Source organism: Poecilia mexicana, unplaced genomic scaffold, assembly GCF_051168715.1.
Source record: "Poecilia mexicana isolate PSO_F unplaced genomic scaffold, ASM5116871v1 scaffold_2, whole genome shotgun sequence".
NCBI classification, from domain to species: Eukaryota; Metazoa; Chordata; class Actinopteri; order Cyprinodontiformes; family Poeciliidae; genus Poecilia; species Poecilia mexicana.
The window spans coordinates 50,935,342-50,947,854 of NW_028263371.1; the positions used below are offsets into that span (position 1 = coordinate 50,935,342).

At 37.9% G+C, this 12,513-nt stretch overlaps 1 protein-coding gene across 1 annotated transcript in view; it reads left to right on the plus strand.

Annotated features, from left to right (window-relative positions):
- Window positions 1–767: 767 nt before the first annotated feature.
- ramp1 (receptor activity modifying protein 1) overlaps window positions 768–12,513 on the plus strand; it is a 67,521-nt gene continuing 55,775 nt past the window's right edge. Inside the window, exon 1 of the mRNA XM_088002327.1 lies at window positions 768–1,981. Coding sequence (XP_087858453.1) covers window positions 1,924–1,981 — 58 coding nt within the window. The 5' untranslated portion in view covers window positions 768–1,923. The remainder of the gene's footprint in view (window positions 1,982–12,513) is intronic.

A 12,513-nucleotide genomic window follows, 5' to 3' on the forward strand; every position in this document is an offset into this window, starting at 1 on the left:
TGTTATGTAAACTCACTCCACACGTAGTGATTAATTTGATGTACTGATTTTAATGATGAAACATGAGAAATAATGAAAATGTTCAATTTAGTTTCTCAAAAAAAGGATAATATTACCAAATAACTGTTCTTCGTACAGATGGTTTAGCCATGTAATGATCTACACAATCATGAAAAAAATCTAATGACCTGATGTGTTTAAAAGCTGAAGTGTGAGTGATAACAAGCCACTGAACATGAAAAGGATCAGGAACACAATAAAAAAATCTTTCGAAGGCTTGGCTCAAAAAGAAACAAGTCAACGTACTATAGTGGTCTAGTCAAAGTATCCAGGTTAATGTTGGTGAATTAGAATATCATTAAAACACTAATTTATTTCAGTAGCTCAAATCAAAAAGTGAAATTCATATATTGATTTATAACACTCAGATAGGTGTGTTTTACCTTATTGAAAAACCTGAATTCAGTTTAACTGATGATGACAGCATTACATGGACGTTCCAGTTTCTCTTTGGAGTTTCTGTCATTGCAATGTACCTCATGATCATCTCAAGACTCTTGATATTTCTGAAGCATCTGCATCTTTTCCTACCACATGTTTTCCTTCCACTCATCTCTCCATAAACAGGCTTGGATAGAGCACTCTGTGAGCAACCAGCTCTTTTACCAATGACCCTTTGTGGTTTGTCCTCCTTGTAAGAAGTGTCAGTTACCGACTGCTAAACAACAGTCAAGCAAGCAGTCTTCCTCGTGATTGTGTAGGCCACACGAAGGCCATAATATAGTTCTTTTCATTAAAAATACTTCCCTTGGCTTTATGGATCTTCTAAGAAGCTGAATTTTATTAGTTTTGAGCCATGGTTAGCAGAATTAAAATAAATAAGCGCTTGTGTGTTTAAAGAAACAATCTGTTGGATTTTATTTGAAACGTATTAAATTACTTTGAATAATTAATAAAGCATATGGTACTGCTTGATAACTAGGATTTTTGCAAAGTGGATTTGTTGTGAATTGTAGATATATAAATAATATTTAACCGAATTGAAAAAATGAATAGAAACTATATGACATGCACATTTCTCTTTTTGAGCTAAATTAATTAAATAAATCAACTTTTTGTAAAAAAAAAAAAAAAAAGAAAACAAAAAACTAAAGACAGCTACTCCAAAGATCTCCATGGCAAAGAGAGAAATTGATCAACTTTAACATAAGTCTTTTTAGCACAACATTTTGGGAGATTTGTGAAATAAGGAATGACACTGGTTTTTGTTTTGTTTTGCCAGTCGAGCTTTTTTCTGTTTTACAAGCTGAATCTTAGAAATTAAGTATCACTTTGTGTCCTTAAGATTGGTTCATGCACTCCAACATTTCTATCAGATAAGCAGTTCCAAGGTATTAGTATCAGTTCACTGCCTCCTCCCTCCCTCGCTCTCCTTCCCGGCTCTCTCTAATTTGTCGGGTCAGGGCTGAGTCCCCGCCGCTCACCCGGGTAGGTCTCTCTCTCGGCTCCGCCGGTGCCAGACTGACGCGTCCCGTTGCGCACAGCACTCTTCCAAACGCCGCATAGTTCCCACACAGTTCCCTTTCCGGATCTCACTCTAACCTCGGGGCTTATAGAGAGAAGAAGAAAAAAAGCTCCTAACTTGACGTCTCGGTACGTTTTCTGCCGGGATGATACGCGGTCGGTGACAGGAAGACTCGGGGGGAGTGGACGTGTAAGCGCGGGAGGAACAAAGACGAGTCCGGGCTCTCCCCCGAGCAATTTGCGCAAGGTGCTCCAGCGGTGGCTCGTGTTGCCGCATTTGATGGGTTTCTGTCCCAGCAGCTACTTTATGATGTTTGCGGTTTCCCGTTGAGCTTTTGGTGGATCCGCTCGCTGCCTCCTCTGAAACTTCAGTCTCTTGATCGTTTCGGGAGCGACAGGATGGAGTCGCACGCCGGTTCAGCGCTGCAGAAACATGCTCTGCTGTGGTTCATCATAGGTGAGTCTCACTCAGCCTACCTGCTTTAATAAATATAAAGATCCCACAGTTTTAAATCTGGATAAATGCAAAAACTGATTTAATTTTACTGATTAAAGACGAACCTGATGCTTTTCATCCTCTGAAAAATCACCTGCTCCGTTTGGCCCCAAAAGTGAAAGCTGTCAATTTTCTTTTTTTTCTCATAGCTGTAAAAGTGAACAAGTTTGCAAAAGTACATTTTAAAGTTTAAAATAACAATCACAAACTTCAGGGTAGTTAATTGTTGTAAAGTTTCACAGAATTTTAAACTTGAATCACAGCTAGAGCTAAAACCTCAGCCAGGTGTATTTTGGACGTTAGTCTGAAATTTTAACTTTGATCCCACCTGACTTTGGTACTGGTGTTCAGTAAAATGTAGACTTTATATGAAGCTTCTTTCAACAAATGTTTTCCTTCTTGCCTCTCTTTCAAAAAAAAAAAAAATCAAAAGGCCACATTTCTGGAGTGCATGAATAATAGTTGTCATGTCAGTAGGCTCTGTTCTTCTTATGTCTAGTTATGTTTATCAATCAATCAATCAATCAATCAATCAATCAATCAATCAATCAATCAATCAATCTCTTTATTTAGACACAATTATGGTCCATAAACAGACAAAACAAGAACAATAAAAAAAGAAATAAAAATAAAAATATATAATGAAATAATCAATCACTGACATATAAACTAAAGCGCCAATGATTCCACAATCAGTCAATCAATCTCTTTAGATATGTGCCATACTCTTTCCAGGTAATGGATCGAGAAGTCACCTATGAAATGTTCAGAGCTGAAAATATTAACTTTATTACGTAACACTGCTTTAACTTTGATCTTGATGATGCTGTCTGTTCACTTTTCTGTAACAAACACCTTCACAAACAGCTGCAGCTGAATGTAGAGCACACACACAGGTAGAGTTTGCTCACTGCTTAAGGGTCGATTCACATCATCCCTGTTTAGTCCGCTTTAATCAAAATCCAGTTTGTTTGCCTTGAAGGTCCAGCTCATTTGGGGAGGTATGAAAATGTAGATGAACTCTGACGCGGACTAAAGAAGTCTAAAAACCTAGGTCTCGGTTTGGTTGAAATGAACTCTGGTGTGGTTTGAGTGCATACATGGAGACCTCTCCAAAAGCAGGAAGCTGACCATAATGCAGGACTTTTGGGTAAATCCTACCAAAACAAACACGCAAGTCTTGTGCTTGAAAAGGTTTGTAGTGTTTTGCCAAAGACAAAAGAGAAATCTTAATGTTAAAACCTGATGCTACTCCATTTCTGTTTATATTTAATGAATAATGAAGTATTGCTGATGTCAGAGGTTTTCATGTTGTTTACTTAAGTAGTTCTTGGTGCAGCGCCACCACAGGCGAGGAGGTGAACAGGTATTTCAAAGGGTTTGGTTCGTTTCATACAGTGTAGTGTGAAAGCAAACCGCACCAGCTGAAAATTTAACAAATGTTGCAGCTTTGGTCCTAATTGAACCACGTCTGCCAGACTGCCTACATCACAATTTTATGCTGCTTGCTTTTATTCTATTACATAAATTACAAATATTCTGAAGTTTGAGGTAATAATGTGATAACAGTTAAAGTAAAGGGAATAGCCTCTTTTACAACTTTTGTGAGAATAAAAATGTCTTTTAACTTTTTTTTTTTTACAGCTTAACATAACTTGTCAGTTTATTTATCCCAATAAATACCTAAGTTATGGGTTTGTTATAGGAAGAAATAAAAATGAACAGAGGATAGTAGAGACGTCCAGGCCCTGTTTACTGCCTAAACATAATAATCTCTGTTTAAACTGGATCATAACAGGGCTGTTAGGCTGTCAGTGAAATGTGTGAGAGACACTTGATTCTTTTCCTTCTTTTTCCACATATTTATTACTATATAATATACTTTAATAAACATACTGGAAGATACATGTGAGTAACCAGACACTCACCTACCAGATCTGCTGATAAGTCCAGTCTAAGCTTTTGCTTAAAATAATGTTGTGACATTTGGGTCCCAGTTAACCCAGTCCTGTTTTTTAATTTGTCTTATAAATTAGTTTGACATGGATTTTCCATGCCCTGCGACAGACTGGCGACCTGTCCAGTCACCAGTCTGTCGAAACGTTCCCCCAAAACGTTCGCTGGAGATAAGTACCAGCACCCCTCCGGACCCCACAAGGGACAAGAGAATTAGAAGATGGATGGATGGATGGATGGATGGATGGATGGATGGATGGATGGATGGATGGATGGATGGATGGATGGATGGATGGGTGGGTGGGTGGGTGGATGGATGGATGGATGGATGGATGGATTGGATGGATGGATGGATGGATGGATGGATGGATGGATGGATGGATGGATGGATGGATGGATTGGATGGATTGGATGGATGGATGGATGGATGGATGGATGGATGGATGGATGGATGGATGGATGGATGGATGGATTGGTTTTCTGTTATTATTTTTGTTTGAGGGTTTAATGAAATCAGTAAATCTTGTTGAGATGTTGGAAAGCTCCACAACCTCGAAACACAACTGAAAACAGAAGATAATCTGGCATCAGTGAGAAAATAAAGGAAGATAGGTCAAATACACAGAAACCACGTGAAAACACAGAGAGACGCGTTTCCATTTCTCTCAATCTAGGTGGAGATATTTTTGGCATTGGGGATTTCAGGCATTATTTTTGCTTCTTTCTTCCCTCAGACACATTATATGCAAGAATGTCACACTTTTAGGTGTCAGACATTTTCTGTGTTGTGCATTATAGATAGATTAGAACAGAGGATATGCCGCAATTATTTTTGTTTAAAAGAGAATCAAATTTCTCCAGAGAAAGACGTCATGCTGAAGGAAACATTTGTTTCTGTAAGCCCAGTTAAGTCACCGCTCATCCCCTTTGTACCCTCAAAGACTGAAGCTGCATTTCTGAATGAGTCTCTATATTGCAGTGGTTTAAAGGTGTCTGAAAGATATCTCTATCCATTTTATTTTATTTGTTGATGAATTATTGATGCACTGCTGACTGGCAAATAAGGTCCGCAGGTGTCCACCTTTGTGAATTTCTCTTTCTGTTTACACACTGAAATTCCTCCATATTATTTAAATAGTTTGATTATATATTCCTAAAATGCTTTTGATTTAGTGAAATGTTTTTCTGCAGAGCTTCAGAGACCAAGTTCTTCCTGAGAATTGTCTGATTTGTTTTAAACCCACTACAGTCAGTGACGGCTGAAGGTTTATTTCCAAACCTTCAGCCTCGTATCTTATTGAAACATTTAGTAAAACAACTTATAGTTAACATTACATCATTAAGTTTGTGACAAACTAGCCTAGTAAAAATGAGCCCCTTGTTCTTCACTTTGTTCAGAGGCTCTGGACTTTTGCCTTTTGAGAAATGATTGCTTCTGGCTTATCGAAGTTTTGAATGATTGGATCTGATTTTATTCATTCTAACCCAATGACCGTAATGTATGTACTGCGTCAGGTCAGTCCTGAAGGAAGGTACATTATGAAGTGTACCGGTCATTGGGTGTGCTGTAAACATCCATCCCCCACCGAAGAGAGAACTTTAGCTGCTCTATATATTTGGAAATGTGGCCAACATGGACAGAATGGCTTCATTCACTTCCTCCGCTGCCATTGCCAAACTACAACCACAGGAAGACTACAATTCAATAACAGTCCAGAAACTCAATGTCATTGTTCACAACTCCTCTCAATACTCATCGGCAGCCAGCTTATTCATTTCACTCACTTATTTCACAACTTAATCACAAATAATAACTTGTTGTGCTTGCATTTAGTGACTGACTTAACTTAACAACTATCCTCTACCAGATTTTATGGTGTAACCACCACTGTCGTTACTGTTTTGTGGTGTGAAGTGGTGTTTTTTTTTTTTTTTTGTTTTGTTTTTTATCTGAGAATTGTAAAAACTAGTGAATTTGGGCTAAAAAAGACTTTTTCAACTGAAACTTGACTTTGCTTCCAGACGTTGGGGCTGTAGTGTATATATCTCATGGCTGGCTTAGAAGTACACCACTTTTCCCCTGGAAGAGCTGAAAGAGACAGATGGGAACAAGGAGTTCTGGGGATGTTTGTCCAGATTGTTGCTCCTATGACCCGGCCCCAAATCAGCAGCAAAACCCACATAATCGGAAATATGAGAATCATATTTTTTTCATATACAGAAGAAGACGGATATTTTTGAGAAGCTTTTCTAACTCATTACTGGATGGATGAAAACAACTTGATTCCATCTTTGAGATAAAATCTTATCTTCATAATAACGGACACTCCATTCAATTCAGGCGGGTGTGGCCATGTCCACAGCAACAAATGCACAGATGTGAGCACACACTAACAAAACAAACCAGTGGACACCTGGACAACAAGAAAAACAGAATAACTACTGAAATGGAGTGTGTGATTTCCTAGACGCATGCATTCATTTTTCTGAACCGCTAAACCACTCTCCCCACTCAGGATTTACTCCTTGGCAAACCAGAGCTGTCAAAACGCTGGCCGAGAGCTTAACCAATAAACAGCTTAGAGCCACTTTGGGATCAGTGGGAGCTACTTCATGAGATATGATGTCCAGCCTGTGAGGAAGTAAAAGGGTTTCCCCCCCAAATGTGTTGGTCACACTAAAACAAAAAGTGGAAAGCTGCCTTTTAATAGAAAAGCTAGAACAACTGCACATTTTATAGAGTCCTTGAAAAAAAAATCCACCACACCTGGCATGCAAAAAAAAAAAATAGAACCTCAAGTACTAGAACTAGAAATATAAATTGCACTTAGCCATTAATAAACAGGTTCATGTGTTATTTGTTTTTCACTTTAACTTATTTACTTTGTATTTCACCTGAAACAACATCAAGCTAAAAGCAAACATCACTGGCGCTAGAGGAAAAGCAGCTGAAGTCCAAATCCAGCTGCCTGCAGCGTTCAGTCCAAAACGCTGCACAGCACAAGACAAACAACAACAAACTGATGCTGCTGTGCAGAGTAACTCTGACCTGGGGGGATTTCCCAACAGCTGTGGCGAGGTTCATTTAAATACATTCATATACAGTGTTGTCTAAATGCCAAAACAACATTTAGCTTTTGAAAATGTCTGTGCAGTCTTATTAAAAAAATTCTAAATTTCTTGTAAAGTCTGTTTAAATGGCACTTGCTGTGTAGTGGAACCAAGTGGCGTTATTTTTTTCCCTCCATCTTCTGTAGTTTAGTTATACTTCTGATTTCCCTTTACTACTGGTTACTCTTAACTAGCAAACCGTCAGAGTAATCCTGATGCAAATGATGCTGCCACGTCAGGACAGGCGTTTGCAACCTGCAAGCGGCTCTTTGGACTTTCCTCAATGGCTCTTAATATCTGTGGTTACGCTGCATGTTCACTCTTTCTCTGTGATGCTCTAGCTGGGGTGTTCAGAAGAGCTTCCTCTGATCTTTGTCCTTTGTTTCCTCTAACAAAAGCACAGAGTGAGTGTTCTGGATTTACAGAAACAGTTATGACTTATCGTTGCCGCCAGGTTGCCTCGCTGTCGTTCGACTGTGTTCCAATCTAAAATTGTAAACCCAAAAAAGAACTTTGTAAAATCCTGAAAAAAACGCAGTGGAATCTCAGTTCACATCTTTGATTCTGTGTGGCACGCTGTTTTTAATCTGTTAGGCTTTTTAGGTAAAAGCTTGATTTAATACTGTAGTAAGCTAATCAAAAGCTACAACAGGTCATTATTAAATTAATTATTTCCCCCATTTTGGCTGTAATTTTTTTTTAGAGCAGAGCCGATAAAGGGGAAAAGGACTCGGTTACTCTATTCAGCGCACAGAAAAAGAGTCGCTTTAATCCTCTTTCTCTGAGGTGGTGTTCTTTCAAGTGACAGCCTGGGATTCAATTTAAATTCATTCAACATATTCCACAAACAGCAAGCAACTTCATTGCTGGTATAGTCAAACGGCAGATAGGAAACACTTTGTGAAATGACTCACAGGAAAACATCAGGAAACTCTGACAATGTGAACTTAATGACTGCAAGCAATTAAAACACAGCAGTTTGAACTGTCTGTTTAAGTCTAACACTATGAATGATTTATATGCCGCATGAATACATAAACAATCTTATTTTAATTTGTGATCTGTAGGTTTTATCTGCAACCAATCGAATCTTCTGGAATGCAGACATATAATTTCAGTTTATATTGACTTATAAAGGTTAACAAAATACCTTCAATGTTTTCTTGTACATCCCATTTTAAATAGTTGCTAAGATACAGAGTTCTGTGACAAACAGGAAATTATGGATTGCTAACTGAATGTAATATCACCTTACAAATCTCTAGTTATATGTCTATTTAGTTGTAGCTTTTTTACCCCACATCTAATAAATGTAATGAGAATAAAATTTAATTTAAAAGTATATGAGTACTGAAACAAAAGACAAAATTATTTTGGAGCATTTTACATTTCTTTACTATAAGATCCACATATTTTGGTGACGTGTGACTCTTATCATTATTATTATTATTATTATTATTATTATTATTATTATTATTATTATTATTATTATTATTATTATTTAACCTCTTGGGAGCGCTAATAAACTGCACAGAGAACATTGAACCTTCATCTCCAGACGGTCAGGAAACTATTAGAGGAGTGATGTTGAAAAAAGCTTTATCTGCTGTGCTATTAATAACCATAGAAACAGCTCATATCTTGCATAAACAGGCATTGCTTATTTGTAAAATTTTTCAGTAAAGTTTAAAATCTTTCTTTCCCATTCTGACTCAGTGCAGCTGCTCTCATCCCACTCTGGTTGTAGAAAGAGTACATTTTTTTTGTATGTTATAATAATAAATACAAAGAAAAAAAACAGGCTGGCATTTTATGCCATTTACTTGCTGCTTTTGCCACAACACAGATATTACTGCAAAACTATTGTGGTTAGTTGGCAGAGATTCTACATCCACAGCTTAAAAATATTGTCTTTACAGTAGTCATGAGAACACAAAAGAGGTGTAGAGTCAGAGAAACTAAGATTCCCAGTGATTCTACCTCCAGACACTGTTGGGTTATTTTTTCTTTGGGGGTTTTGCCTTAGAGGTCCAGGTTAAGCCCTAAACTCTCCATAAGAAGTGGATGGATTTTTAAAAAAATAGTAGGCTTTTGTTTAGTCTCTCATCCTTGAACCCAATTCCAGTGTGAAAAGACTCAAGAGGGCGTTTAAAAGAAGCGTCACAAATCAGTGGGGTGGAGGTCCAGTGGCAGCGCCGAGGCTTTAAGAAGACAGAGAGAGAGATAAATGAGGTAGGTGGGACTGGATAGTGTAAGTTTTAATAGTGCTGATATATAACTGTGCCCTGCTGTGTGTGGAGTAGGAGCCGTGTGTGTTTGTGTGCATCCTGCGCGACAGATCCGCCTACAGGACTTCGGCTAATTAGAAAGATAGTGAGCGGGGAGTAAAAGGAGGAAAAGAAAGCTCAGAAAAACCGACTCACCCTGCTTTAGTGCAGCTGCTTTTCATACTGCTTTAGAATATTTAAAAACTTTCTGTGTAGACGCTTCCTGAGTGCCTCTTTGTATTTCCCTTCTTAGGCTTGACATGATGTGAGTTTTAAGCAACTTTGTAGCTAGAACAGCTTTTACAGTTTGTGTTTCTACACTACAGCACATAACTACAGTACAGTGGATGTGTATTAACAAATGAAAGAGTTGTTCCCCCTTCATAACCTTTGGATGGGATAGGCTGCAGCTTCCACAGTGGAAAAAAATAGGAATATTTTGTGTCAGGTCACCAAAAAGGAGCTAATATCCCTTTTTGGGATGTTATAATCAGTTATAGATCTTTTGCTACATTAGAAAACTAATGTCTACGTTGTTATAATAGCCTTTTAAATATTCAACTTACCCACTGCACAGTTAATTCAAAAATTATACAAATTCAAATTTTAAATGATTTTTATACAAAAAAGAAGCTTGTTTTTTTATTTTAAAAGAGATTAACATCTCTTAAGGGATAAAACAAAGTAAATAAGTTTCAACAAAAAAAAAACAACTTCTTATTACCCTTTTATTTAAAAAATGTCATGTTTTTCAGTAATCTGTTGGATGATCTTTATTGGCATTACAACGATCAAGTCCTTCTTATAATTGCTGACCATCTTTTTAATTTTTGCCCATTTCCACTGGTATTTAACATTTTATCTGTGACGATAAACTCCTGGTCTTTGAGGTTGGAAGGCCTCAGTCCCACAACCCTAATCTTCAGCTCCCTCTATTAGTTGGGACTCTGGCTGGGCCACTCCAAATATGGTAGTAGTACTTCCTATCAGAAAAAACCTGTTATTAGATTAAAATATTACTTCAATTAATTGTATCTGATATTATTGACAACATCATGACAACATTGGCAATTAACGCTTGATTAACACACATTTCTGAGTTAATATGTCTGATTGCTGAGCAAATGTTTGTTGGATGACAAGTTTACTATTTTTCTTTTATTTATAATACTCTTGCTTAGTAATGGTTTGTTCCTCACTTGTTGCAGTGATCCCTGCCTATAGATGACCTCACTAGTTACCAATAGCTAGCTAATCACCTGTCTACCATTTTTAATCAGGCCACCTGTTTTTACTCCTAAACGGGTCCTTCCAGTAGATCTAAAACTCTGAACTCTGAAAGTGGCATTTTACAATTGAGTTACTGATTAACTCCAGTATGAACTTACAAAGTTTATAGCAGCGTTATTAGTGGTTAGTGTGGGTGATGTTTTGGCTAGGATGCATAGGAATGCATTTAGAAATCAGTCTGGGCAAGTGGCTCAGTTTCACATTTAATTTAAGTGTGAAAAAGGGTTTTGATTGAAGTGAAGATTTTCGGTGAAGGAAGCACTAAGTTAACTTAGCACATCACTGAAACGTCACTCGTCCTACTGGTACAAATGTAGCTAATTGTTTGATTGATAATGTCAAGTAACAAATGAAGTTTGAAATTAAACATTGTTTGTCTATGTATTTCATGACTAAAAAAATTATCTGCAAGTTAAATTTGGAGGAATGATGTGACGCTGAATTGAGAAGGCTGGGTAATAAATGATATACAGCGGACTTATATTTTTTGTGGAAAGTACCTTCAAATTATTTGCAAAAAAAAAAAATCAGCATATTTGTGGATTTTTTATTTTTATTTTTTCAAATATCTAAAATATTTGAGGGGCTGCACAGTGGTGCAGTTGGTAGAGCTGTTGCCTTGCAGCAAGAAGGTTCTGGGTTCAATTCCCAGCCCCGGTCTTTCAGCATGGAGGTTGCATGTTCTCCCCTTTGCATGCATGGGTTTTCTCCGGGTACTCCAGTTTCCTCCCACAGTCCCAAAACATGACTATCAGGTTAATTGGCCTCTCCAAATTGCCCCTAGGTGTGAGTGTGTGTGTTCATGGTTGTTTGTCTCTGTGTTGCCCTGTGACAGACTGGCGACCTGTCCAGGGTGACCCCGCCTCTCGCCCGGAACGTTAGCTGGAGATAGGCACCAGCACCCCTCCCGACCCCACTGAGGGACAAGGGTGCAAAGAAAATGGATGGATAAAATATTTGAAAACATTGTACAGCTTGTGGAGCTGAAATACCCCTCTGGTGCAACATTATTTGATATGCTGTTGCCTGGCATTTGCAAAGCACCCAATCCAGGACCTCCATTCATTTTCCTTGCAGCTAACATGACTGTAGATGTTAGTTTCTATTGTAGTGCCAAGATAGTTTAAACTGAGTGTTTTGATGCATATTAAGATATATTTGGTATTTGAACTTTGAACATAGGCAGATATTTGTGTTTTTAGAGAAGGTCTGAAGTATTTGTGAATTTTTGCTATAATTAATTGCAGCTCTGATCTACTACCTCAGTAAATAGTAGATGTCCACTGACATAAAGGAGTTACTATTTGAATCTTCTGCTTTGTGTGAAGACCACAGGAATAGACACTGACTTGTTTTTTGTTCAGTCAGGTTGGAGTGATGTCTCCTCTTTCCCCAAATTTGCTTCTGCAGTGATAAAACACCTAGTCAACATTCCAGCAGCTTAATGGATTTTAAATAATTCATTGTATTTTAGGTTGAGGAATCCCGGCGGGATTCACTCTGCGACACAGATCAGATTGAGGTCAGGGATGTGAACTACTGACCTTTTATTTCTCTCTTCTGTTTGCAAAAGTGTCTTCATATTTCCTGGACGCAGGAGGCCATGCAGTGGTAGAGTCAACGCTATTACAGGTTAGATGTTCAGGGCTAATTTATTCGTGGAAATCTTCCTTCATAAGCCACATCATAAAAAACCCGTGTAGAAAGTTTTAGGAGCTTCTGTAAAGATTAAAAGGAAAATGATACCACAGTTTGAATTACACACCAGAGCTTCAATGAACTGCCAGCTATCAGCGCTCCTTTGATTTCTCCTTTTCTCGCTGCTTGTGATGTGTAACTTGCCAATTTACTGGAAGGGATTTGGTGTCA